Here is a 27,051-nt window from a genome sequence, read left to right on the forward strand (position 1 = left end):
TTCACGCGCAGAAGTATGTGCCTACTGGCTACTGCATCTCTTATTTGTTGACTGTCAACAAATTTGTTCTTTCTTTTCCATCGGAGAGAAACGAAAGCTAGAGCTTCTGGGGTATTCAAACATTTCCAGAAAATTGAATTCCAAAGACACCCACTCCGAGGTAAATCGATTGTCTTATTTTCTTTCGATTTCAGATTGAATTTTTAAATTTTATTTTACTTATTTTTATTTCCAGATTTGAGGGTCCATTTTTTTTTTTTCTTTTGTTAATTTTTGATTTTTTTTTTTTTTTTTTTTTTTTTTTCCGATTAAAGGGTCATTTGAGCTCATTGATGTTCTATGTTCTATGTTGTTATTTGTGATTTGTATATGGTATTTTTGTGTGTAGATTATGGTTAAGGTTAATCCAGGAGAACCTGTAAAGTCAAGCTGGCAGCGGAAGATTGATCATAATGAAAAAAAACCTTCAGAGTTCGGTCTAAGCATCCGAGAGTGTGTTCAATTGGTGTGTTTTTCGACTTTTGTGTTAAAACTACCTGTGGAACTGAGGTTTTATTTATTTATTTTAACATTTCTCATGGTGATTCATATTACTCCCTCCATTCTTTTTTATCATCCTATTAACTGTAGCAACGCAACCTGCGAAAGGAGGTAGTTAGTAGAAAATTGGTCCATTTTTTGGGTCCGAAACAAAAGTTGTTTAGAGATATACTTGGTATATAATGAGAAATTTCAAAACAATCCCCTTGATTGGCATATCAAGTGCCATTTTCGTAATTATAATGAAAAAATATATATATTTGGTATTTATAAACGAAATAAAAATAAAAGAAAAAAATAATTTTAATATAAAAAGAAATTGTATATTTAAATAGGTAGATTGTATATTTTGACAATTTATTTACGAAAATACCCCTCGATATGTTTCACTTGCCAATCATGGAGATTGACTGGGCGGAGCTCGTATATATTATTAAACAAAAACTTTTGTGTAAGTTTCTACTAAACGATAAATTTCTTTCTTTACCCCACTTTGGTCCTTTGTAAAGGTTCTTCTTGTCAAATTGGTAAGTGCTCTTAGATCATTAACCATGGTAACCTGATTCGCCGGTATGTGACTGGGTACGGGTTCGCAATTCGACATCTAATTTGCTGTATTAGACTAAACTTGTACCATTTTCATGTTATAATTCGCCTTTTCGGTTGGCGGTTCATGGGGTGATTAGAGAATTAGGTAATGCTGTCATTAATGGGTATGATATCAGATTATCAGTAAGGCATAAACTCTTCTTAATTTTCTCATTATTCATTTCAAGAATCACCCTTTACTTAATTTATGGCAGGCCCCAATAGGTTATAGGCTTTGGCGCCATGTCCGAGAAGAAGGTGGCAGAGGAAGGGTAATGTTGGTCTTCATGAAAATTCATGACTCATGAGTAGAGATCTGTGAATATTTTTGTGACGTAACCATTTTTTAAATCAGTTTACTGGACCTTCCGTTCTCAGGGGGCAATTATTGATCCTTTCTTCAAGCGAACTGTTACATCTGATCATGGAGTTCCCCTTGGAGGAATTGGGTAATTTTTTTACTTATTTTTCTATCAAATGCCTTGATATTATACCATGACTTAATAATTGTGTAGACCTGCATTTAATTAGTGAATTCTTTAAGAAATTTTTCCATTATTTCCTTTGCATGTTTTGCTATCGTGTGACATAGCGACTGAAACTTATTTTGCATAACTATAATTTATCGAACTAGTAACCTAGCATATTCTTGAGGTTTATGTATAGGCAGGACCAGGAAATTGCTCTTATCTGATATGCCATTCAGATATTTATTCTGTTTGTGTGCATGTGTGTATTAAATATTTTCATCTTTATCTAGGTTTTATCTATGTTATTGAATTTCCACGTTACCATCTTCATTTGTATGAAGTATGAAGGCTAATATACAGTATTTTGTTTAACTTTTCTTTCCTTTGAAACAATCTTAGAGCTGGGAGCATAGGACGAAGTTACAAAGGCGAGTTTCAGCGCTGGCAACTTTTTCCTAGAACATGTGAAGATAAACCTGTTTTGGCAAACCAATTTTCTGTAAGTGTTGGCATTTAGCTGTCCTGTGTGGAAAATATTATCTTTATTTATCCATGTGACCTTGTTCACTGATAAAGTGCAGTATATTGGTAATTTTTTAATTGTTAGCCATCTCTTTGGAGTAGGATTTCTAATCAACCAATATAGATATAGAGCAAGATATGCCTTTCAAGTTCACATCGAGAATGAGAAAATAAAGCTGTAATGCTACTGACTGTAATACTGATTTAATTCTGAATAGCCAATTTTTCCACTGAAGTTTTTGTTCTTGGTTATGAAAGAATAACTACTTTGGTGGGGAATAGCTGGTTCTGGTTTATCGCCATACTAGGCTACGGGCATGCTGATTTTACGTGTTAAGATTTCAAATGGACTAATGGAGTCAACATCAACGATGAACAAATCTGGGTGAAGGAGTTTCTGTTATAACCAAACGCGTGCCACGAACAATTAGGAACAAACACACAAATACAAAGTAGAACAAATACCAAAAACAATAATAAAAGACACGAGTGTTTGTGAGGAAATTTAGATTTCCTCCCCTCAAATATTATCGTATTATTAAGTTCCTGCAAAATAACACAATAATCCCTCAATTGATGATTCTTCTCACCAATGTATTTTTCCCTCTTATTTTCTAGCTAGGCCTAAACCCCCCTTTTATAGGCTAAACTAGAAACCCACGTCTACTAGAATTATACTTGCTCCCCAAGTCTAAATAATTCTAGAGATTCTTACATACCAAAATATATCTAGTTTCCTAATTACAATTCTAATTAAACTAGGAAACAAGATATTAAACCAAACAAGTATGTTTCGTATTCTTGTCGACTTAACTAAGTTGTGTTTAATTCCTAACAGTTTCTTTCCATTTTCTTCCAAAAAATATGCGATGTAGATTGGAAAAAAAAGGATCTGTTTTCCGTGTAAATTCTGTTGTCTTTTATAGTTTGGGGGCTACTCTTGACCATCTACTAAATTTTAGTCTTCTTTTTTTGCTTTCTTATTCTGTTCTTGAGTATAGCAATCAATTGTTCTTATCTAGTAAAAGAAAATTGTCAACTAATTGAAAAGTAGTATTACAAAGCTTTTAATTAATAAACCAGGTTTGCTAATCATGTGAAGTAGAATTACCTAAGTGATTAATTAGTGAACTCATCTGCACATGCTGTGGTGAAACCACTGAGGTGGTCTAAAGACACATTAGAGTGTGGGCTTCTAATTATTTTTCCTGATATATCCTATGTTGTTTTTTAATGATGTATTTCGTGCTAATTAAAATCATATTACAATGCATAATTTTTTTAAAAGAGCTGTTTCTTATTCAGCTTCTGATATGATTTTGAGTATGGATTTCGGATCTGTATGTGTTTGATAAGGGAAGCGGGATAATATGTTTACTAACCGGATAGAAAACTCAGAATTCTCGGTTACGAGGGCACACAACTCTCGATTGTATGTTTGGTTTAATTCCTAAACCTAGATAGCACAAAGCTCATCTTAAAAATTTCAACTGAATCAGATTTTATTAAACAAAACGTACCAGCCTTATATAGGCTTCAAAACCTATACGGCCATGCCTACTAGGAGCCTGAAACAAATAAAACAAGGCAGCAAAGTGTAACGTAATATTAATTCTGTGAGTCTGAGTTTGCTGTGAAGTAGAAAATAATCAGTTAGAGAGTTGGTTAGCAGCTTTGGTGGGAGGAAACACTGTACAAGTGATCTCTATAAATAGATCAACTTCTGCCTCCTTTAATCCAAACCACAAAAGCCCAAACATCAAAAATCTATCATGGCTCCAGTTTCAGTAAGAAGAATGGTGGCTGTTGAAGAACAAGTAGCTGCTTTGGAAGTGAGAATGGCAGCTCAAAAGGGGTTTCAGAGAGATATGCAAGAATCTCACAAGCTGATGCAAGACTCCATGATGAAATTGATGCAAGCTGTGGGTAAAATCATGGAGAGATTAACTCACAAAGGTAGTGATGTTGAGTCAAGAGATAACAGGAGGCAAGATTCCAGGGACGCAAGCGGACATGAATTCACTAGAGTTCAAGGGTATGTTCTAAGCTTGATTTCCCTAAATTCGATGGCAATAACCCGATAATGCGGCTTAAGAAGTGTAGTAAATACTTTAGCGTGTGCAGTATTAATGAAGACCAAAAATTGGATTTAGCTTGTTTGAACATGATAGACGAGGCTGAAAACTGGATGAGTAATTATATAGTAGCAAAGAAAAATGTAGATTGGAGAGAATTTTACATTGATGTTTATGCTAGATTTAAGGATGGGCATGGGGTTAATGTGGTTGAAAACTTCAATAAGTTGTCACAAACCAGAAATCTAGACACATATATTCATGAATTTGACAACCTTAGGTCATTGATGTTGCAGCAAAACCATAACCTATCTGATATTTATTTTCTTAAGAGCTTCATTGGTGGACAACCATGCTGAGAGCATTTCATCCTGCTAACTTGGCTAAGGCAGTGGAATATGCCAGATTTCAGGAAGAAAGCTTAGAAGCAAGTATACTGTCTAAACTTTCTTATGCTAACAATTTCAAGCCTTTTTTATTCTAAAACCTATTCCGGTGTTGGCCTTTTTCCCACTCCTGCATCCTTTTTTAAGACTAAACACCACCCAAATTACCCCAAACACAAACCCAAATACTTTCAAACCTTTTCAAAGACCTCAAACTACACTCACTGCTGCAGAAAGGAGAGAAAAACAATTGAAAAGGGTTACATTATTTCTGTGACAAACCCTATGAAAGAAACCATATATGTCAGTTGAGGCAAACCCAACTCTTCACCTTTTTCCGTATGCATAATAGTAAGATTCCTTTAATTTTTTAAACGCGTGCTTCACTTCGATGAGGCGCGCCTCTTGCGCTTTGCTCTTAGACTCTAGGACTCTTATCCCTTTAGTGCGCCTTGCGTTTTTTTATGCACTGGGGTGTAATGGGGATAAATGTTGACAAATAAGAAAAGATTCCAAAAGGGACTAACAAAATCAATACGGAAAAATAACTACCATTGAAGAACGGAGAGAGTACTAAAGACTAGCGGGTCAGACTCGGGTCAACTGGGTTGGACCACATATGGTTTGAATTTTAGCCGACTGCTAACGTTTTTGGATTCGGACTCAGATTCGGATTATCCATTTCCGATGGAGCCAGAGATTAATTTGTTCTTTTGGCTGTGGGATGTAATGGACTAAATCAAAATGGCTCTTAATACCTCTTCGCTTCCTTTCCATGAGGTAGAAGATGGTTGTCCCGTTGTTGTCCCGTTATCGCTTTTGGGTCAATTGGAAACAACCTCTCTGCAATTGCAGGGGTAAGGTTGCGTAATTCCGACCCCCCTTACCCCGCTTCTTGCGGGAGCCTCTTTGAGGCAATGGGGTAATGATAATGAATGATATTTGGAGCTGTGATATGGTTCTAGGTGTGGTCCTAGGTGTGTTTCTAGGTGTGCAGCTGTTTACTGTAAAGTGGGACTTTAAAAAACTGATTATGGAGTTTAATGTATATGGTTATCACCATGTGTTTAAAGGTATTCGTCCTAAGGGAATAAAGGCTACTTTTGGGTCAGATTCTCGGAAGTTAGTGGCTAATGAACACAACTATATCTGATGCAATTGGTGACAAAGGGAGATTCCAGTGACAATTTGTGGATAGTTAACCCATCTACTGAAGTTAACTCGTCTCCTGCAGAAGGGGAATGTATATTGGAAAAGCACAAGGAGATGTTTGCTGAGCCTACTGAGTTGCCACCCACCAGGGGTGTATTTGATCCATGGAAAAAAAATGCGGTCGCGTCATCGCGGAAACCGCTTGTACCGGTCAAATAAAACGGATCGTGGATTTGGCAGCGTGAAAATCTAAGAACAAATTCACATAAGTGGTATTTTGAACTTTTAAATTTATGTTTTAGGCATTTATATCATATTAAGGCCAAAGATGTTATGAATAAAATATACTAATAATATAATTAATTTAATAAGTTATACTCCCTCCATTCCTTAATACTCGCACCGCTTTGACCGGTGCGGAGTTTAAGACACTTGATTGACTTATTAATTTAATGGGTGGTAGTTGATAGTGGGGTATTTTTTTTAATATAGTTAGTTGGAAATGTGTAAGGGGGGTTGGGGTGGGGGTGTGAATTTTTAAATGATTTTTTTATAGGGAGTGGTTTAGTAGGTAAGTGTGAGAAATAATATAACATTGGTAAAAAATTTACATTTATAGAAGCGGTGCAAGTATTAAGGGACGGTCCGAAAAGGAAAGCGGTCCGAGTATTAACGGACGGAGGGATTATAAATCATTAAACTATATGGGAAAGGGTGGTGAAGAAAGGGGATAAAAGGTACTGTATAGTGGGAGGTGCACATCACGTGGCCATGTCCCATGTAAATGCTTAATTTTTTTTATTTTAATTAATATGATAAAGGCTTAAGTAAATGTTTTTTTTAATAAATACTTCCTCCGATTCTTTATTGTTGCAACATACCCCTCTAAATGGTATTTAAGAAAGTGGTACTTGGGTGGGGCCACAACCACTTTAGCCACATTAATTACTTCATCTTAGGTGTAAAATTGTAACTTTGGGTAAAAAATGTTAAGGTTTTAGGTGTGTTGCAACTATTGTGACATTTCATTTTAGGGAAGTGTTGCAACTATATAGAAATGGAGGAAGTATAATAAATGACCATGTGATAGCTAGAAAACTAGTAATAATATAAAGTACATCTTTCTCCCTCTCCCCCCTCTCTCCTCTAACCAGATCGAGCACCAGCGTATCGTGACTTCCATCTCACCGCGACTCGTCGGATATCAGTTTTTGGCCGTAGAACTCACTGTTAGGCTCGCAGCACTCAGGCAAACAACCAACCAACCATAACCCCTATCATTTTATGCATCGTAGATGTCTTGCTATTCCCCAAATGCAGTTCTATGGTTTAAAGTTTGGTCCAATTTACAAATTTTCCAGATTTTTCAGCCGTTTAAATATCGGAATGGTAATGGAACGGTGCATAACTGCGAGTCGGAGGTGATTTCCATTTCACCGTTACACAACGAGTTTGTTCCATGATTCGATCATAGAATCCCGCTAGAGTTTGGAGCAAACCTTGTGAATATACGACCTTACGGGTACCCTCTCAAACAAAGAGATATTATAGAGAAGTTAGTACCATTAAAGCAGAATCAAGGCATAATCAGGACAGTTGCAACCCCTGTGGTGTTACTTGGCAAGAAAGATGGCTCGTGGAGGCTTTTTGTAGACTACAAGGACTTAACAAGAAGACAATGAAGAATAAATTCTCGATTCTCGTGATGGATGAGTTGATTGACGAGTTATCGGGTTCTTATGTATTTAGCAAGTTGGATTTAAGGGCTGGATACCATCAGTTGAGAGTAAGCAAGGAAGATGTGTATAAATAGCATTTAAAACCTACAATGGGCATTTTGAGTTCCTAGTTATGCGGTTTTGGTTAACCAATGCTCCGGCTTCTTGCCAAGCTTGGATAAATCACATATTCAATCCACTATTACGGAAATGTGATCTAGTTTGAAGTGGCTTCTAAAACAGAAAATTTCAACTCCTTTCCAGCAGTTTTAATGATAAACTGCGGCAGGATCAAGTAGTTGAGCATTTTTCATTGGTTGATGACCTGATCAGAAGGAAGGGAAGATATTAGTGGGGTCTGATGATGGCAATCTTACAGTGGTTACACATTTCACCTTAGGGAGGACATTCAGGAAGAGACGCCACTTCTAAAAGGATAAAGGCACTCTTTTATTGGAGGGAATGACCAAGTTTGGGAGCAACTTTATACGACAGTGCTTAATTGGCCAAGCAACCAAACATGAAGTTGTTGCATCGCCGTGTTAGCTTCAACCTCTCTCAATACCTCTGGAAGTTTGGATTGATGAGTCTATGGATTTCATCACGGGCCTTCCTAAATCACATGGTAAAGATGTCATCTTTGTGGTGGTTGACAGGTTTAGCAAATACAAACACTTTATGTCATTAACTCATCCTTATACAGCAGCTGATGTGGCTCAATTTTACCTTGACAATGTGTTTAAACTACACTGGTGGCCTAGGTCTATTGTAAGTGCCAAATACTAGTGTTTTTGAGCAACTTTTGGCAAGCTCTATTCTCTATTCAAGGCACACAACTGCTGCTGTCTTCTGCTTATCATCCACAGACGCGCAGACCGAAAATGTCAACAAATGCCTAGAAACCTGCTTGAGGTGCATGTGCAGTGAGTGTCCTAAGGATTGGAGTGGTGGCAGCGGCGGATCCAGAATCGTAATATAGGGTGGGCCGATATCAAACGGAGAGATGTTAGATTTTTTTTTAAATAGAACATATTTCATATTAGTCTTTTAGTCATATACCTAATCTAAATAATAAATGTAATGCAAATATTAAAACGCGAACAATGAAATTCTATATGCTTTTAAATATTCCAGCCATTTTCATTTACACCTAATTTCAAAAACAAAATTGAAATAGAAGAAAATAAGGCAAAAGGGAGGCGAATAAATCAGAGGGTATGAAAAATAGTCCAAAGGCAGAATAGAACTTGCGACCACAGAAACATCAATTTCATTTGCTCCACTTCAAATTACCAACTACACCAATATATTCTTATGCTATTTATTTATAAGACTAATAATAGTAGTAAAATCTGGGGATGGGGTGGGCCAAGGCCCGGGTAGGCCACCCCCTAGATCCGCTGTTGAGTGGTGGTACAACACAAACTTTCAGTCTTCAGCTCAGATAACCCCATATGAGGTTGTTTTCAATCAGCCTCCACCCTTATATTTACCCTATTAGCTTGGGGAATCTAAGGTAAATGGAGTCGATAGAACACTGTAAAGAACGGAATCAATGATAAAGACTGTCCAATTCTATACGAGGAGAGCTCAATGAAGGCTGAAGGCTGAACGCTGAAGGCTGAATGCTGAAGGCTGAATGCTGAAGGCTGAAGGCACAGGCTGACTTAAACAGGAGTGACAAAGTATTTCAGGTGGGAAATTGGTTATTACTGAAATTGCAGCCTTACAAACAGAAGTCTATGAGAGCCAACATCAATGAAAAGTTGTCTCTTAAATTCTATGTCCCTTTGCAAGTCATAGGAGTTGTGGGAAAAGTCGCATATAAGCTCCAACTTCCTGACTCGGCCATCCACTCGGTATTTCATGTCTTTCTTGAAGCCATTCAAAGGTGAATTACCGGCTATAACTCACATCCCTACTTGGCTACATGGAAGACAAGATGATGCTGTAATAAAGCCCAGTGCTGTCTTAGATAGAAGGGTGGTGAAGCATCAAAACGCATCACAGGTTCAGGTTCAATACCTTGTTAAATAGGAAAGGTTTTCTGAAGCTGATGCAACATGGGAAGCAGCTGTAGCCTTTGAAACAAAATTTCCTGATATCTCAATTGATTAGGAATTTTGTTCTTAAGGATAGTGGAATGTAACAGAATGTTAATTCTCTCAGTTTGCTGTGAAGTAGAAAGAATCAGGTGATCTCTATAAATTGATCAACTATATTGTAACTTGAGCAGATTAGTAATGATAATAATCCTACTTTCTCTCTCTCTGTCTCTTTCTCTCTCTCTCTCATCTTTTTCTTCTGACCTTCTTCTGGTTCTGAATTCTGATCAAACTCCATTGTTGTGTAGTTTCAGGAGCTTAGTTAAGCTCCTGTTACACAAAGGAACCTCATACAACCCGGAATCAAAGATCTTGACCAAGTAAAACTTTGACCCAAAAGGAACTCTAACCTAATCAGAATTGGAAACAAATACTAAATCAACTACGAATTGAAAATCAAATCCTACCTTACTTAAGAACTAGAAAACTGAAAAACAAGTCCTAAACAAACTAGGGAATGAAAATCACGAGTGCAAACCACAAAAAACTCACTCAAGTGAGTGCCACAACCAAATTTCTACTCTCACGGAAGACATGGTAACTAAACAGCAAGACACTTTTAACTCTAACTCAAGAAGAACCATGCTGCTGCATGCATCAGCTGTATTAGGGGGGGGGGGGGGGGTAAGTAGCTTGTACAAGCAGAAGGATCTTTTGAAGGAGTTTGGTTTGTTCTGGAACATTAAATGTGTGTGATGATATCTAATTATTAGTTTTCCTTTGTTGGGGCGACTCTAATACTGCAACTTATGCTTCGTCTAGGTTTTTGTCTCACGTCCAAATGGTGAAAAATACTCTTCTGTGCTTTGTCCACCAAATCCGGAGATGCTTAAGTATGTATTTTCCAAGTTTTTACTTTCCCCCCCTTGAGATGCGGGAAATGGTATTGAATGCCTTAAGGTTAACTGCATAATTATGGAAATTTTGCGATGTGGCTGCGATTAAGTTCACTTCTGGGCTGAAACAGGGGAACCACTACAGAAGGTATTGGAACTTGGGATTGGAATTTGAAAGGAAATAGCTCTACATATTATGCTCTCTATCCAAGGTCTTGGACTGTATATGATGGTAATATTAGCTGCTGGAATCTCTACTTCATAGCTTTAACCTAAATATTTCAGTTGCATTTGGTCTTATCTATGGTCTACGATTGTAGGTGAACCTGATCCGTCACTTAGTATTGTTTGTCGTCAGCTTTCACCTGTCATTCCCCACAATTATAAGGAGAGCAGCTTTCCTGTAGCTGTTTTTACTTTCACTGTAAGACAGCGGATCCTATAATTTTTCCAGTGTAGCGTCACAGTACTATGACCAGACAGCTTTCTCATTTAGTAAATCTAATTTGATTCAGCTATCAAACTTTGGGAATGTAGCTGCAGAAGTGAGCTTGCTATTCACATGGGAGGTGCGTTAGGCAATTATTTATTGCCTTTTCATATTTACAGGTTTAAATAAGTTGTTTGTCCTTTTGTATGCATATTAAAACGATAGTCATGACATATGATCCACTTTCAGAATTCCGTGGGTGGTAATTCCGGATCTACCGGTAATCACTACAATTCAAAGATCACGTAAGCGCATAGAAGTGGTTTCAGCTGTACTTAGTCTCATATATTTGTTCTAGTTTTTGTATCTTTTTGACATTGCTAATATTTTATTCTGACATACAAGGTCATATATAATATCAGGATGAAGGATGGCATGCGTGGTGTAGTTTTACATCATAAGTGAGTGACTCTACGATTAACTACAAGCTTACAAGCTTAATAAGTAAAGCTTACCAACAATTACTTTTATAGCACCGTTTGAAATTAGCTGCTAAGTGCATGTTATAAATTTATTTAGAAATGCATACCTTCCGTGGCAGTTTTTTCTTGTAACTTTTAAACACTAAGTTAGAAAACTCTGTTGTAACCATGACCCTAAATTGATTACCTTACATTTCGAAATTAACCATTGATTCACAAAATGACATTAATTAGATGTCAAAATCAGGTTTCATTACTTTTATAGTTTCATATAGCTCAAAGGAGTTAACAAGAAAAAGTGTCATTAAATATAAAGGTAGTTAATTTTAATATTTTGTAGAGGTACTCTCCAATTCATATTATCTGACTGCTGCACTAATAAATTTTGTTCCTTATTATCTATTCACCTAGAATATGACTTGTTTTGTTCAACCAATGCCCTGTAATTTTGAGCTTTAAATTCCACTGCAATAATTAACAATTTCTTAATATATGTGCTTAACGTTAAAGTATATGGGAATGGAAGGAGTAGTAAATTTCAAAAAGTGTTGCGTAAACGGTAGTTGAAAATTTTCTTTAGAATGACCGTTCCACATTTTTTCATTGTGAGATATTGCTTACTTGATTCATTTCTTATAGTCATCCATTTGGAACTCTTGTATGACACACAGGACAGCAGACGGACAACACCCTGTTTCCTTTGCCATTGCCGCAGAGGGAAATGATGGGGTTCATATCTCGGAATGTCCATGCTTTGTGATTTCTGGAGATTCAGAAGGTATTACTGCAGAGGGCATGTGGAAAGAGATGAAAGAGGTTAATGCCTTAACCTGCTTATGTTATTCTAAATTATGTTTTTGTGAGAGACAAAAACTGATTTGATGTCATGGACATGAATGCCAAAGACCACTATGGTTATTTGCCTTTAATACCCAAGGATCTGAAAACTTGTTACTTTAAATCTAAGGGTGATGATAAAGGTCGCAAAATGTTGTCGCAATCTTACGTGTCGGAGTTTAATGGGTACATATATACGCCACGTAGGCTATGAGTCATCATAATATTTTTACTATCAATGCAATATTTTTACTATGAAAGTATGTAAATAAGGTAATCGGTATAAAGAAAGAAACAAATTAGAATATTAAGATTTTCCTACCTTTTTTAAAAACATGTATAATAGGATAAATAAGTTTAATTTAGTTTTCAATTTAAATGATGACACATAAGCATGCCATGTCATCATTGTGACACGGTTTAAAGGTCGCATGTTGCGGCCTTTATCATTTTCGTAAATCTAATTTCTCTCCTTATGTGAGAACATACCTATTGGAAACAACCTCTCTGCAATTGCAGGGGTAAGGTTGCGTACACCCGACCCCCCTTACCCCGCTTCTTGCGGGAGCCTCTTTGAGGCACTGGGGTAATGATAATGATAATGATAATGTGAGAACATACCTATGTTCTATAAATTAAGTGTAGTGTTCTAAATTCTGATTTTTCTCATGAGGAGCCCATTAACGCTACAAACTAAAATCCACCCTGAATTTAACAAAAAATTTCATCAAATTTTCTTAAATTCAACTTATATATATGTTGAATTCATTAGGTGTGAATTTAATTTTGTTTCTTTCTCCTCTGGAACACCCGATTTCTCTCCTCAAAAGTTACCCATTATTTCTCCTCAAGTAGACTCCATTGAACCTCCGAGGTCAAAGTTAACAAAGTTCTTTATAAATTTTACAAAGTTGTTCATCAAATTTTATGAAATTCGACTTAAGGACGAAGTCGATTTCGTTTCTCTTTCCTCAATAAACCCACTTTCTCGAGTAGTAAATACATATTTTTTCTCTTTTCAAGTTGACTCCAAAATCAAATTCAACGAAATTCTTCAAATGTAATTCAATAAAATTCTTTGAAAAATTCTTAACAAATTTAACGAAATTGTTCATATTTTTTTTATTGAATTCGACTTATTTAGGTTGTACCGTTGAACTTCATGTTCTAAGTATTTCTTATTCTAAACTCTAACAATTCATGTTCTAAAATTCAATAACGTACAACATGTTCTAAAATAACATTCAACATGTTCCAAAATAGCATACATGTTCTAGAATAACATACATCAGGTTCTAAAATAACATATAGCAGATATATTCTCATATATTGTAGTAAACTAGTAATGTAGTGTACTCAAATAGGAAACCATTCTCACCGGATCCCTCTTATGTAGGGTGAGGTTCCGGTGAGAACCCTCTTATTGTGATAACTTCTCTTATCATGAGAACCTCTTTACTGTCATTGATTTTGCAAAATCTGATAGCTGAAATTTGCTTGATAGTAGTGGCAGTTTTGTGAAAAATATCACCTTTTTTTACCGACTTCTTTCTCATTCTCACGTATGGGGACTTTGTTGCATTTATCAATTGTCAAGTTGCATTAGCACCTTCATCTTGGAATTGTCCAACGCACTTGACTGCAACTTCCTTTTGTAATTTCCATGTTGCAGATTTAGGCTCTTCATTGAACCTTTTCGGTTTTGATATGAAAAAGCATAAACAAACATGAACCATGGATTTTCCTTTGAGCTGTGTTTTTCATCTCAAATTTAGAAAAGGTTTCAACATTGAACCTATTTTTGTCTTAATTGATGAATGCATTATAAAACTATAATAATTTTATTTATGGTTCCCCAACAAACCTCTTTTACCCATAATTCTATATAGTACTCCGTATTAAAAATAGTAGCACACGTTAGGTACATCAATGAACTTGTTTTTTTGAAGTCATTATTAAGCTAAATTTTTTATTGTAATTTGATTTTAGGTTATTAAATGAACCTTTTTATCCATGCATAGATTAAAAATAATAAATTCACTTATGAACCTCTCTTTGCAATAATATGAATAACAAAAACAAATGGTAGGAATAAACAAGCAATAGGTTCATTGATGAATTTTCTCCATAATTCACATAAACAAGATTTAGGTTCATTGATGAACTCTTTTTCTGCGTAGTATGTATAAACAAACATATTAGGTTCATTGATAAAACTTTTCTTTTTTACTCACCAATGTATAAATTTTAGTATTTGACTCTCATAGCTGCGTTTGCTATTAAGAAAAATGAAAATAATTAAAAAATGTTTGTTAACAAACCTAACTTTTTTAGGTTCACCGATGAACCTCTTTCTTTTTTCCTTCATAGTTACATGCTTTAGATTTGTTGATGAACCTCTTTTATTCTGAGTACGAGAAAACATGTTTAGGTTCACTAATGAACAATTTCTTTATAAAATTGTAAATAAACTACCATTAGGTTTACTATTGAACCTCTTTTTTCTACATTACTTATACATGAGGTATTTAAGTTCACTCAAAAACTTCGTTCAATACAATCGAGAACAAGTAATGAGCCACTTTTACCAATATTATAAATAAATAAGCCACTTTTACCAATATTATAAATAAATAAACACTATCAATATCATCATTATTATTAGATTGGCTAATAATAAACCCTTTTTGTCAACATTATACATAAACGAGTGTTGGGTTCACTAATGAACCATGTTCAAACATACAATAATTAAATTCTAGTATTAGGTCCACTAATGAACATTTTAGTTTGGAACCCAAAATCACTCAAAATTAATAGGTCATAAAGGTCCTGAAACCGAAATTTGGTCGTGGCTTCATGTGTTCCTCCCGGCTTTCTTGGCCACGCTTCCGAATTTACGGGTTATTTACGCCGGGAAACACACCACTGCCAAGGGTCATCATTATCATCATTATCATTACCCCATTGCCTCAAAGAGGCTCCCGCACGAAGCGGGGTAAGGGGGGGTCGGACGTACGCAACATTACCCCTGCAATTACACCACTGCAAAGGGTAAACACCAAAAACCAACGTCTTAATCGCCTCCAAAACCGACGTATTAATCGCCTCCAAAACCACTGCATACATCTCCATCAAATCAAACAGTAGAAATATCAGGAAATAAATGTGTTTTGATGTGTGAGAACTGAGAAGTGAGTACGTAATAATAGTGCTTCAACGCCAGCTTCAAATTAACGGCGTTGAAGAAGTGCCCGAGCTAGAGGGTGAAGTGAAGGTTCATAAAACTATGCTGAATGAACACGTGGGGTGAAAAAGAAAATGAACGACCAAGATATCACATAACGAACAATGACAAGGAGATTGAAAAAAGCTTATTAGTCGAAGTATTTCCTTGCTAATGGGGTTCGCCAATGCTGTTGTAATCTGTGCGATCTGATTTGTGTTTTGGGTATGAGATATATCCACAATCGACGATTCTATGTTCTGAAAGTCAATGCCTTAAAGCTTCCATATTAATCTTTTGGTATTCCATTGTAAAACTTTTTTGCTTTTAAGTAAGCCCTTCTCTGTCATAATATTTAGTTGAACCTCTTGTATGCCATGTTTTTTTTTATCATTTTCAATTACACCACTAGTGCTTCAATTTGAATTTGTGACCTGTCAATTCTTTTGATGATTACAAGTGCTTAGGGGGGGTTTGGTTCAGATGGGGTAAAGGGAATGAAATCAAGAAATGAGTGGGAGGGAATAGAAAGGAAAACCCTTTGATATATAGAGTTGTTTGGTAACATTTTTTTTTTCTTCACATTTTTTCCTTCTGTTATTATTGCTCCAGAATTCCACCACCAACTTCTCTTTCATAATGTAATGCCTCTATGCCGCCACCCTTTCCCCGTCGCCGTCGCCGTCCCTCCCCTCTCCCCTCATACTGACGCCGCCGGCCCCTCTCCTCTCTTACCGACACCACCACCATTCTCTTCTCCGCACGCGCTGACACCCCTCTCTCTTTCATCTGTTTCTTATCTTACCACCACCATTGAAGGTCGATTTTGAAGTTTTAGAGGTCAAGTTCGACTATTAAAGCTCTAGATATGGAGCTTTCGTGGCCGAATTTGACCATCTTAAACCATGGTTATTTAAAAGGAGGTACTTTTTTCGTTCTTTTTCTTGATTTTAATTTTTCAAATTTAATAGGCTATGAATTTTCCGGTGGATTTTGGTGGAAATTCGGGGTGGTATTGTTGTTTTCGAGTGTATAGGGTAGGTTTTCGGGATAGGTAATTCTTCCCGGGTGGGTGGGGGTGGTGAGTGGGAATGGTTTTGGCACTGTGGTAGGCCGGGTGGCGGTGGTTTTGGGTGGTTGTGAAGGGTGGTTTTGGGTGGTTGTGAAGGGTGGTTTCAGTTGGGAAGGTTCGTCTTGGGTTAAAAGGGGGTGGTTTCGTAGTGGTTTTCTGGTGTGCAGGGGTATTAAGGTGGGTATATGATGGTTTTGTGGTGGTTATAGGGCGGCGACGGCAGTGTGATTAGGGACAGCGGTGATCAGATGGTGGTGCTGGTAAGGAGGTTGTGTGGAGCCGATGATAGTGGGGTATTGTGGTGGGTATGGTGGTGTGGCAATGGGTTAGGGAAAGGGAATGGAAAAACCTTGGGGGGGGGGGGGGGGGAATGAGAGTAGAGGACTTTGGAGTAGTAGAAGGGGTAAAGGGAACGACTGAAATTGCATTACAAACAACGACAAAGGGAACGATTGAAATTGCATTACAAACAACGACAAAGGGAAATTAGGCTTGTTCATTCTCTTTCCCTTTCCTGAATATCCCGTACCAAACGGCCCCTTAGGGTCGTCTACTGAATCCTGATTGTATGAGCATCTTTGCTACTGTTGAGACTAACTCCTGTTCTATTGATTTAGCATGGATCCTTCGATAACCTAAACTGTCCAGAGACATCAGCTCCATCAAAGCGGTCATCTTGTATTGGAGCTGCAGTTGCAGCTTCTGTAATTGTACCATCAGGATCTACACGTACTATTACATTTTCATTATCATGGGATTGCCCTGAGGTGACATTCTCGAAAGGAAGAACGTACACCAGGTAACTCTGTAGGATATCTTCGACAATGATCATGTTTAGACTTTGTCTTATTCTCTATTATAATTGGTTCAGGCGCTATACAAAGTTCTATGGTACTTCTGGTAATGCAGCAGCGGATATCGCACACGATGCTATAATTGGTAAATTATGTACATCTTAATGGGCTGTGGTAACAGTTCTTTTGTATCCCAAGCTTAATTATTTGTTGGACGGATAGCAGCTCACTTCCGGTGGTGCTTTTGTGAATGCAGAAAATCAGAATTGGGAATCCCAAATTGATGCATGGCAGAGACCTATACTTGAAGACAAGCGATTTCCAGAATGGTGAGTCTGGATTGCAATTTTGTACTTAATGTTTGATATAGTAACCAATCAGCATATCTTATACAACGTGGCCCTTTTGTTTAGGTATTCAGTTACTCTTTTTAATGAGCTATATTATCTAAATGCTGGGGGAACTGTGTGGACAGGTTCGTACCTGGCTTTGTGGCTTCAGTCTTAGTAGTCAGTCTCCTTTGGTGAATCCGACATAAGCTTTATTTTTACATGTGTGTAATTTGCAGATGGCTCTCCTCCTTTACAGAGTACTGTGTCAATTAGAGAACATGAATTTTCACTTGAGCAGTCAACATCCAACTCTATAAACACTACAAATATCTCTACAGGGAAGGATACTGCTGTTGATATCCTTGAGAAATTGACTTCAATACTTGAGCAAGCGCACACAACAGCTAAATCTAATTCTGCTTTTGGTCCAAATTTACTTTTAGAAGGGGAAGAAAATATTGGTCAATTTCTTTACTATGAAGGGATTGAGTATCATATGTGGAACACATATGATGTTCATTTTTATGCATCTTTTTCTTTGGTGATGCTATTCCCAGAGCTTGAACTTAGCATCCAGAGAGACTTTGCTGCAGCAGTTCTAATGCATGATCCTAGTAAAATGAAACTTTTACATGATGGGAAATGGGCATTAAGAAAAGTTCTTGGAGCTGTCCCACATGATATTGGGCTTAATGATCCATGGTTTGAAGTAAATGCTTACAATCTCCATAACACAGACCGGTGGAAAGATTTAAACCCAAAATTTGTACTCCAGGTATACAGGGATGTCGTAGCCACAGGAGACAAGAAATTCGCACAAGCTGTTTGGCCTTCTGTTTATGTGGCACTGGCCTATATGGATCAGTTTGACAAGGATGGAGATGGCATGATTGAGAATGATGGCTTTCCTGATCAGACGTATGACACATGGTCGGTCTTGGGTGTGAGTGCATATTGTGGGGGGCTGTGGGTTGCAGCACTTCAAGCGGCTTCAGCGCTAGCTCGAGAAATTGGTGATAAGGGTTCTCAAGATTTTTTTTGGTTTAAATTTCAGAAGGCAAAGGCTGTTTATCAGAAGTTATGGAATGGTTCGTATTTCAATTATGACAGCAGCGGTGGTAGTAATAGTGCATCTATTCAAGCCGATCAATTGGCTGGACAATGGTATGCTGTGACTAGTTTGTGTATTGAAACTCCGATGCAGGTCATCAATTAGAGGATTTGATCTCTCTGACTTTTTCGTTAAAACAATTGCGGTAGGATTCCACTTTACATTTTAATCCGGACCAGGTTTCCTTTGGTATGGAAATCAAGTATGAAACAAAAACCTTTTATACTCCCTCCGTTCTTGAATGTTAGTTTTCTTTTCGTATTTAGTTGTTTTTGTTTTCTTACTCTCTTTTGGAATCTTTCCTTAGTTTTCCAACATTTATCCCCATTATACCCTTATACATAATCAAATAGCCCACTTGTTTACTTCCAAGTAAACCTATATCTTCATTAAATCCCTTAATTATTTATCTCTCTTACCCACAAGGGTTAGATTCTATTGAGATTCATGTGACAAATGTAAATGTACTTATGTTGGATTGTCTTAGATTCCAAAAGTGACTGACATTCAAGAATGGAGGGAGTAGATGAAATGCTTTTGCGACTTCACAAAATGACAGGGAAGTTTTTATGGACAGCATAACTTTTGAAGTAATTTTCAGGCTAATATTGTTCCAGAATGGATGATTCATATACATTTTACATTTTTTGAATCTTTCATTAACCTCTTGTTTACTAAAGAAACTTGCAAAGTTGCTGTTAATTTTCCAAACAAAATAACCCTTTTGGCTCGTGATTTTAGTGATTGGAACAACTCTTGAATGATACTGTCCCTGCTGTGTGAGAAGTTTCAAATTGACCTCTGTATCGAATATGATATTATCCATGATTCTTCATAGTTAATCGCTCATGATATTTTCTTCTTTCTTGCATGAAATATGTAAGTATAAAAGCTCACTTCTGGTTGTAGGTACGCTCGTGCTTGTGGTCTAGCACCAGTTGTTGATGAGGAGAAGGCAAAATGCGCCCTTGCCAATATTTTTGAGTTTAATGTGATGAAAGTGAAAGAGGGGCGACGAGGGGCTGTCAATGGAATGCTTCCCGATGGAAATGTTGACTTGTCATCAATGCAGTCAAGAGAGATATGGTCTGGTGTCACCTATGCCCTTGCTGCCACCATGATTCAAGAAGGATTACTTGACATGGGTTTTCAGACTGCTTATGGAGTTTTTGAAGCTGTCTGGTCACACAAAGGACTTGGGTGAGTTTTAATACTGTTGCTTACTCGCTTGTACTTTACCATCTTTGTTTAGCATAATTGTATATGCCTTACCAGTTCATGGTATCTATGACGTTAGTGCAAGGAAAGTTAAGGTGAAGTCTTCATGGAGTTCATTTAGAGTGAGGTGAACTCACTGGCTTGCATTCTAATTGGAAGTCAAATCCAAAACACTTTAATATTATGTGATGACTACCATCATAATGACAAATGCAGCATCAAGTTCCTTATGGAGTTAACAAGAAAGAAATACAATTTCAAGCACTATTATAAACCAGATACTGTGAATCTAGTTCCTTGAAATTACTATCTCAATGCTGAAAGTAGTTTTCAATTTTGAATGGTGTGGAACAAATGTAAGTGATTTAAAGGTATGGACCAATTTTATCATAACTCAAAGAAAGAAGAGTGTGTAGAAATCACAAAAGGGATCACTTAGTTTCAATACAGAAGACTGTTAAGATTTCAGGAATCACAATTTACTTGTGCTTCAAATTGTGTGCTCTTTTTGATGTAGAAAACTGTTATAACCAAACGCGTGCCACGAACGATTGGGAACAAGCCCTGCAAATACAATATAGAACAAATAACAAAAACAAAAATAAAAGACACAAGTGTTTGTGAGGAAATTTAGATTTCCTCCCCTTAAATATTAACGTATTATTAAGTTCCTGCAAAATAACACAATAATCTTTCAATTGATGATTCCTCTCACCAATCTATTTTTCCCTCTTATTTTCTAGCTACGCATAAACCCCCCTTTTATAGGCTAAACTAGAAATTCACGTCTACTAGATACTTGCTCCCCAAGTCTAAATAATTCTAGAGATTGTTACATACCAAAATATATCTAGTTTCCTAATTACAATTCTAATTAGATTGGGAAACAAGATATTAAACCAAACAAGTCTGTTTCGTATTCTTGTCGATTTAACTAAGTTGTGTTTAATTCCTAACAAACCTTCCCTTAAACTCACCTTAGCCTCTTCGCGAACCAACGAACAACTTTCGGAGCTTGCCTTCCCTTGAGCCAAAATCTGTCCCTCAATACCTCCTTCAAGTATGAAGAGATTTTGTTTGTTTCGTCGTCTCTTAAAGATCACACACCTAGCCTTGGTGACCTCCAGACGACCTCCCTCAATATGAATAGCACAACCTAAGCCATCCAAACGACCCAAAGATATGAGATTGCGATCAACTCTCGAAATATACCTTACCTCTCGTAATTTTCGAGTATATCATGTGTCTTGATCTCAACCTCACCTATACCCACAACCTTAGCCTCTTTCCCGTTAGGCAAGGTAACACACAACCCATCACTTTGTTTATAAGAAGTAAACCACTCCTTCCTACAACAAATATGTTGTGAGTATCTGAATCCAAAATTTCCGACCTTTTTTTGGATCTTTACTCTCCTCCGCCATGAGAGCCATATCCTCATCAATAGCAATTGTAGCAGCACCTCTAGCCCTTCCATTCCTCAAAGCCATCAAGTCTTCCTTGTACCTAGAACACTTTGATTGAAAGTGTCCTCCCTTGTCACAGTACCAACACTAAATGTTAGGGTTTGTATTGCTCGCCTTCTTCTTGCCTTTCCCTTTATTGCTACTATCCTCCGCTACCAATCCTGCTCCTCCATGGATTGATGACGGGATCCCTTGCTTCATGAAGCTCTCTGCCTTGAATAACGCCATCACAGTATCGTCCAAAGCAATTGTTATCTTCCCTACACGTAAACTAGTTATCACTGGGTTATAACTTTTAGGGAGAGATGTCAACAATAAAATTGCCTTGTCCTCCTCGATTTTCACATCTAAACTCGCTAACTGGGTGATCAAGCCATTAAACTTATTCAGATGATCTTGTAGTGCGTTGTCTTGCTCCATCTCAAGTGAATAAAGGTCCTTCTTCAAGAGCAACTTGTTGGCCAGTGATTTAAGTGCGTACATCTTAATCATTTGTCCCACAACTCTTTTGGATTATTATCCTCTAAGACGTTGTACTTGATCTCCGGTGCAAGAGCCAATCTGATCGTACTAGTAGCCCGTAGTTGCATATCCTCCCAATTGTCCTTGTTCACCGAATCAGGTTTCTTATCTTCCAAAGTCTCGCGAAGACCTTGATGTATAAGAATATCCTTAATTGTACTTTACCACAACGAGGAATTCATCTTCCCGTTAAAAGGTTCTACCTTATACTTGTTTCTGGAATCATCCATCGCTAAAACCCAGCTCTTGATACCAGTTTGTTATAACCAAACGCGTGCCACGAACGATTGGGAACAAACCCTGCAAATACAACATAGATCAAATAGCAAAAACAATAATAAAAGACACAAGTGTTTGTGAGGAAATTTAGATTTCCTCCCCTCAAATATTATCGTATTATTAAGTTCCTGCAAAATAACACAATAATCCCTCAATTGATGATTACTCTCACCATGTATGTTACTCGGACTCGGGTACGGGTGTCGGACACGGGTATGGGTCCGAGCGTCGGACCCGGTAAAGTTAAAATTTTAAGGCACGGGGACCTTGTCCTAGTTTTAGACACGGGTACGAGGACATGGAAAAAAGTTACAGAAAAATAAATAAATGAAAGAAAAAGAAAAAAAGAATTAAATTTCTTTTGAAAAAAAGAATTTAAGAGGTTTTCGCCCCATGCTTTAAACAAAAAACAAAGTGAATTGTATTCCTAATTAACAGATCTAGGGTTTATTAAAATTAGATTGGAAATTTTCTTAAAGCGGGGGATGACCAGCCATGTTTGACTGGCCGGCCAAGGATCCGGTACGGATTCCATACTCGGATCAGTGTCCCGCCGGGTCGACACGGGTATGAGCCCAAAATTGGAGAGTCGAAGTAACACAGCTCACCAATGTATTTTGCCCTCTTATTTTCTAGCTAGGCCTATACCCCCTTTTATAGGCTAAACTAGAAACCCACGTTTACTAGAATTATACGTGCTCCCCAAGTCTAAATAATTCTAGAGATTGTTATATACCAAAATATATCTAGTTTTCTAATTACAATTCTAATTAAACTAGGAAACAAGATATTAAACCAAAAAATTGTGTTTCGTATTCTTGTCGACTTAACTAAGTTGTGTTTAATTCCTAACAGAAACCACATCAATTGCTCTAAGTTAAAGATTTTGTGGAGGGTTAGTCTACTCTTTACATAGACATATTTTCCTTTTTGAATGAAGAGAAGAATGTACACAAAATGGGGAACAAGAGTAGATTAATGTCAAATGCTCTCTAATGTCATTCACAACCCTAGGATAGCCCTAATTTGAGAGCATCAAAGAGAAGCAATGAACAATGCTGTGACATTTGCTATCTCTCTACCCAAAAATTTGATCATATATCTCCAAGTTGATTATGACTTCCCTCACCATTTTGGAAGGTAGAGTCCTCAATTTGTGGACTTCCCATTTCCAATCTTTCTAGAAGCACACAAAACATACAAAAATGAGGAAGTCAGGGTTTTCCATTAGTGTTAATCCTTTCTAAACAAGCTCCTTAAAATCGAGTTAACCATCCCCAACAAGATGTAGCCCACTTTATACACTAAAAAACTAGCATTTATGTGCATGACATTTCATACGAGTATTGTAAATTTATTAGTTGCTTAGATAAATGGAAAGAATCATTTTTATTTTTGAAATGATTTTCTTCTAGGAATTTCCGATGGAGCCAAAGATTCATTTGTTCATTTGGCCGTGGGATGTAATGGACTAAATCAAAATGGCTCTTAAAACCTCTTCGCTTCCTTTCCATGAAGTAGAAGATGGTCGTTCCGTTGTCGTCCCGTTATCGCTTCTGGGTCAATTGGAAACAACCTCTCTGCAATTGCAGGGGTAAGGTTGCGAACGTCCGACCCCCCTACCCGTTTTTTGCGGGAGCGTCTTTGAGGCAATGGGGTAATGATAATGATAATGATGAATAGATGGATTAATTTAATTTATTTGTTTTCAATTAAACAAATTTAACATGTCAATAAGAGAATAATAGGTAATTGGGAACACTAAAAAGCCAAAACACCTCAGGTGTTCCCTTATACAACAAAAGGTGCACAATTTATCATTTTCTAGGACCAACAACTACTACTTTGGATTTTTGGAAAGTTTGTAGTAGAAAAAGGACAACCTTATATTGCTGGGTGTAGGAAAGGGCAACTACTCTCTTCGTTCACAAATAATATTTCAGTGTCTTCTTAGGATGTTCAAGAATAACTTCCTAATACTTAAAATGGAAATTTTACCTACTCGGCCCATGTGATGTGGTCCCTTCACTAATTCTCTTTCTCAAGTTCTCACTCTATAAACCGTGTACTAGGTCACGTGGGTCCTCTTACCCCCAAGCTAAGATTGCGGATGATGAAGGCTTGAGGATATCTGTAGGTGGCACGTAACTCTAGCGCATACTACACGGGTGAAGAGGCTTTCTGGCCAAACAACTTGAAAGAAACAAGGTCAAACTCTTCCATGGGGTACTTACTAAAGTAGAAACTTTACCAGCAGTTTTTGATGGGGTACTTTCACTCATAAAAGGAACCAAAGCCATGGAAAGCCTAGTTCTTGTGGGTGGTACATCTCCTCCTTGCACATGAGAAGACTGTTGAACAAGAGGCTCTTGCTCCTTCTATTGTGGTTGAGACTCTTCTCCATTATGGGGGTAAAAGCTATGGAGTCATCAACAACAATACAGTATTCGCCTCCTAATGGAGATGCCCCTGAATCAACAGTCTCATCGAAGGTTTGGGGTTAACTCAGCGTTTTCCTCACAGCCTCACCTATCAACATCTGAAGAATGAGGGCCATTTTGTTCCTTTTCCTTTATCGGGGCAGTTGGTTTGCTCAGTAGTATCTTGTAAACCTTCATTAGGCACATCTTCTCTAACAGGAGAAGTAATTGGAGGGGTTAGTCTGACCTTCTTCCTCATAGTCCAACTCTGTGACCTCGGTTTCTTTAACTAAGGGAACCTTTGGAGTTGGTAATTTAGTAGAGCTAGCTCGAACTTGATCACCATTTTCTCAAACAGGCAGCAAACCATTTGTTGTTGTGTCTTCACTCAAATGAGAGGCTTCCGGCTTCCTTAGATTTGATCTTCATTTTGAGATGATCACACGGGTAAATGTTGCACTACTTCACACGGGTCTGGTCTGTAAACTTCAGGTATTTCGGGTTCAAGAGTTTCAAGATTGTTAGTCTTTCTTGGCAACCTTAAGGGTGATCGTCTTCTTCCTTCAGCCTTGCTGAGTTTGAGGTTGTTTTCCCGTCTGCTTGGCAATCAGGGGTTCATCATCAGAATTAGTCAGCGCCAAGAGTTAGAAGGAAATAAGATAAAAACTAAGAACTAATCGCATTTAAAGATGGCTGTGGGCCGGGCCGGCCCGAAGCCCGACCCGACCCGGCACGAAAAAAGCACGGCCCGGCACGAGCACGCAAAAAGCACGGCCCGGCACGGGCACGAAGTCGTGGGCCGTGGGCCTTAATTTTTTGGAAAAAGCACGAAAAGGCACGGCACGACTCGACCCGGCACGACAAAGCACGTTAAATTTATTCAAATTAGCCTTAGGCATGACGGGCCGGCCCGACCCGGCACGAAAAGCACGTGGGCTTGGTCCGGGCCTGGGCCTTGTTTTAAACTTTTCGTCACGGCACGAAACAACGTGGGCCTGGTGTGGGCCCCGCCCGGTTAGGCCCACGGCCCGTGGGCTTGGCATGAAGCCCGGCCCGGCCCACAACCATCTTTTCTAGGCCATGAGAGGAGTAATCTAGACCAAGGCCTAGAAGTCAAGATTGTAACCATTTAATCATGTTTAATAATTTGCATAAGTACACAGAGTTTCCTTGTCAAAATGGAGGGGATTTTGTTAACACATTTTAATCTTGCCATTAAAGGAATATGAAAAAGCCTCACAATAGGTCCATGAATAACAGACTAAGGTCCATAACGTATAGACACATATCCGCCAACCAAAGCCCAAAAGCTAGTTGAAGAAAGCGGGATAATCAAAGCAAAAGAAGAATGGATGTTGGCCACGTTCTCCAGGAATAACGAAGCACTCTCTCACAATGACGGTTATGGGGAATAACCCCCATCTCTCCTAAACCTCCCTCAATCAATCATCAGAGAACGACAAACAATCAATCAACATTACAAATTAGTATCAACTTTTCTCCGTAGTCCGTAACACTATAGTCACCTTTATGTATCGTACCCTAGGTAATCGCCACCTTTATGTATTGAACCATTATCGGTTAGCGTTATTTGAATTTCCAAGCATAGACTCATGATCGTGATTTATGTTTGTTCTGCTTGAGATATATTTGTTAACGAAACTATTTGTTCTCTAGTTTCTGTCACATTGAAGTGTTTCATTTTCTGCTTCTCTGAAATTGTTGATTCACTTTGTAATTTTGTCTTAAATTACTCGTACATGAGCGAGACCTTCAATCAGATAAGGCCAACCATATATTAAGGACATCCCCTTAAGACACTTTGATCACCCTAAAAGATTAAGGTTAGTTGCTTGTTTTCTTTTAGCATAAACACTATCAACCCGATCTTATCTTACTATGTACTGTATGTTACTCATGAAATAAATGAGATTCCGATCACCGATTTTAATGTTTATGCTTCTATATCTATAGGTACTCATTTCAAACTCCAGAAGCTTGGAATACCAATGATCAGTACAGGTCGCTGTGCTATATGCGACCTTTGGCTGTATGGGCAATTGAATGGGCATTACATCTGCCAGAGCCCTCTCAGTTGGAGGTAACACCGGAAGTGAATGAAGAAAATTTAGCTAGGTATCAATTAGAATTCTCTAAAGTTGCTCGTCTTTTGAAGTTACCGGAGGAGGTAGCTTCCACCGGTCTTGTGCAAGTTCTTTATGACAAAACCTGTCGGAAGATATGGAATTGATTGCAAATTATTTTCAGCGATTAAAATAAATATCCTTAAGTTATTGCTGATTATTACATATAGATTTGCCAGAAGCGGAAGGCTGGGAGATTGATAATTTCCTAATTTTACCATTTGTCTTTGATTAATTTTTCCTTCTGTATCCAGATTATTATTCGTGCTCTTGAATTTGTAAAAGTCTAAAGCCACCTATATTTGTATACATATATTTTTCCTCTC

At 37.6% G+C, this 27,051-nt stretch overlaps 1 protein-coding gene across 6 annotated transcripts; it reads left to right on the forward strand.

The window, feature by feature from the left end:
• Positions 1-27,051, forward strand: LOC110799591 (uncharacterized). Of its 6 annotated transcripts, XR_008930537.1 has the most exons (20): positions 3-160; positions 389-505; positions 1,344-1,400; positions 1,507-1,577; positions 1,998-2,097; positions 10,319-10,389; positions 10,524-10,624; positions 10,713-10,816; positions 10,908-10,961; positions 11,072-11,127; positions 11,245-11,283; positions 11,976-12,120; positions 17,057-17,238; positions 17,311-17,378; positions 17,490-17,562; positions 17,647-17,708; positions 17,802-18,729; positions 19,586-19,876; positions 24,234-26,425; positions 26,556-26,693. XR_008930537.1 is itself a non-coding variant. In XM_022004869.2 (19 exons), the coding sequence occupies exons 2-19, from the start codon at positions 392-394 to the stop codon at positions 26,830-26,832; spliced, it is 2,793 nt and encodes a 930-aa protein (XP_021860561.1). In that variant the 5' UTR covers positions 1-160; positions 389-391; the 3' UTR covers positions 26,833-27,051. The 6 variants fall into 6 exon arrangements, 5 of the variants coding, with proteins under 5 accessions (XP_021860561.1, XP_021860562.1, XP_056696336.1 ...); XM_022004869.2 differs by lacking the exon at positions 24,234-26,425 and having other exon boundaries at positions 1-160; positions 26,556-27,051; XM_022004870.2 differs by lacking the exons at positions 11,072-11,127; positions 24,234-26,425 and having other exon boundaries at positions 11,228-11,283; positions 26,556-27,051.

The sequence above is a fragment of the Spinacia oleracea genome, chromosome 3 (genome assembly GCF_020520425.1).
Source record: "Spinacia oleracea cultivar Varoflay chromosome 3, BTI_SOV_V1, whole genome shotgun sequence".
Classification (NCBI taxonomy): Eukaryota; Viridiplantae; Streptophyta; class Magnoliopsida; order Caryophyllales; family Amaranthaceae; genus Spinacia; species Spinacia oleracea.

Excerpts from the sequence above, each read along its gene's own strand:
- LOC110799591 (XM_022004869.2), top strand. The coding sequence starts at position 392 with ATGGTTAAGGTTAATCCAGGAGAACCTGTAAAGTCAAGCTGGCAGCGG. Across the intron at positions 10,817-10,907 it reads TAGCTGTTTTTACTTTCACT|CTATCAAACTTTGGGAATGT; the intron begins GTAAGACAGCGG and ends AATTTGATTCAG. Across the intron at positions 17,563-17,646 it reads GACAAGCGATTTCCAGAATG|GTATTCAGTTACTCTTTTTA; the intron begins GTGAGTCTGGAT and ends CCTTTTGTTTAG.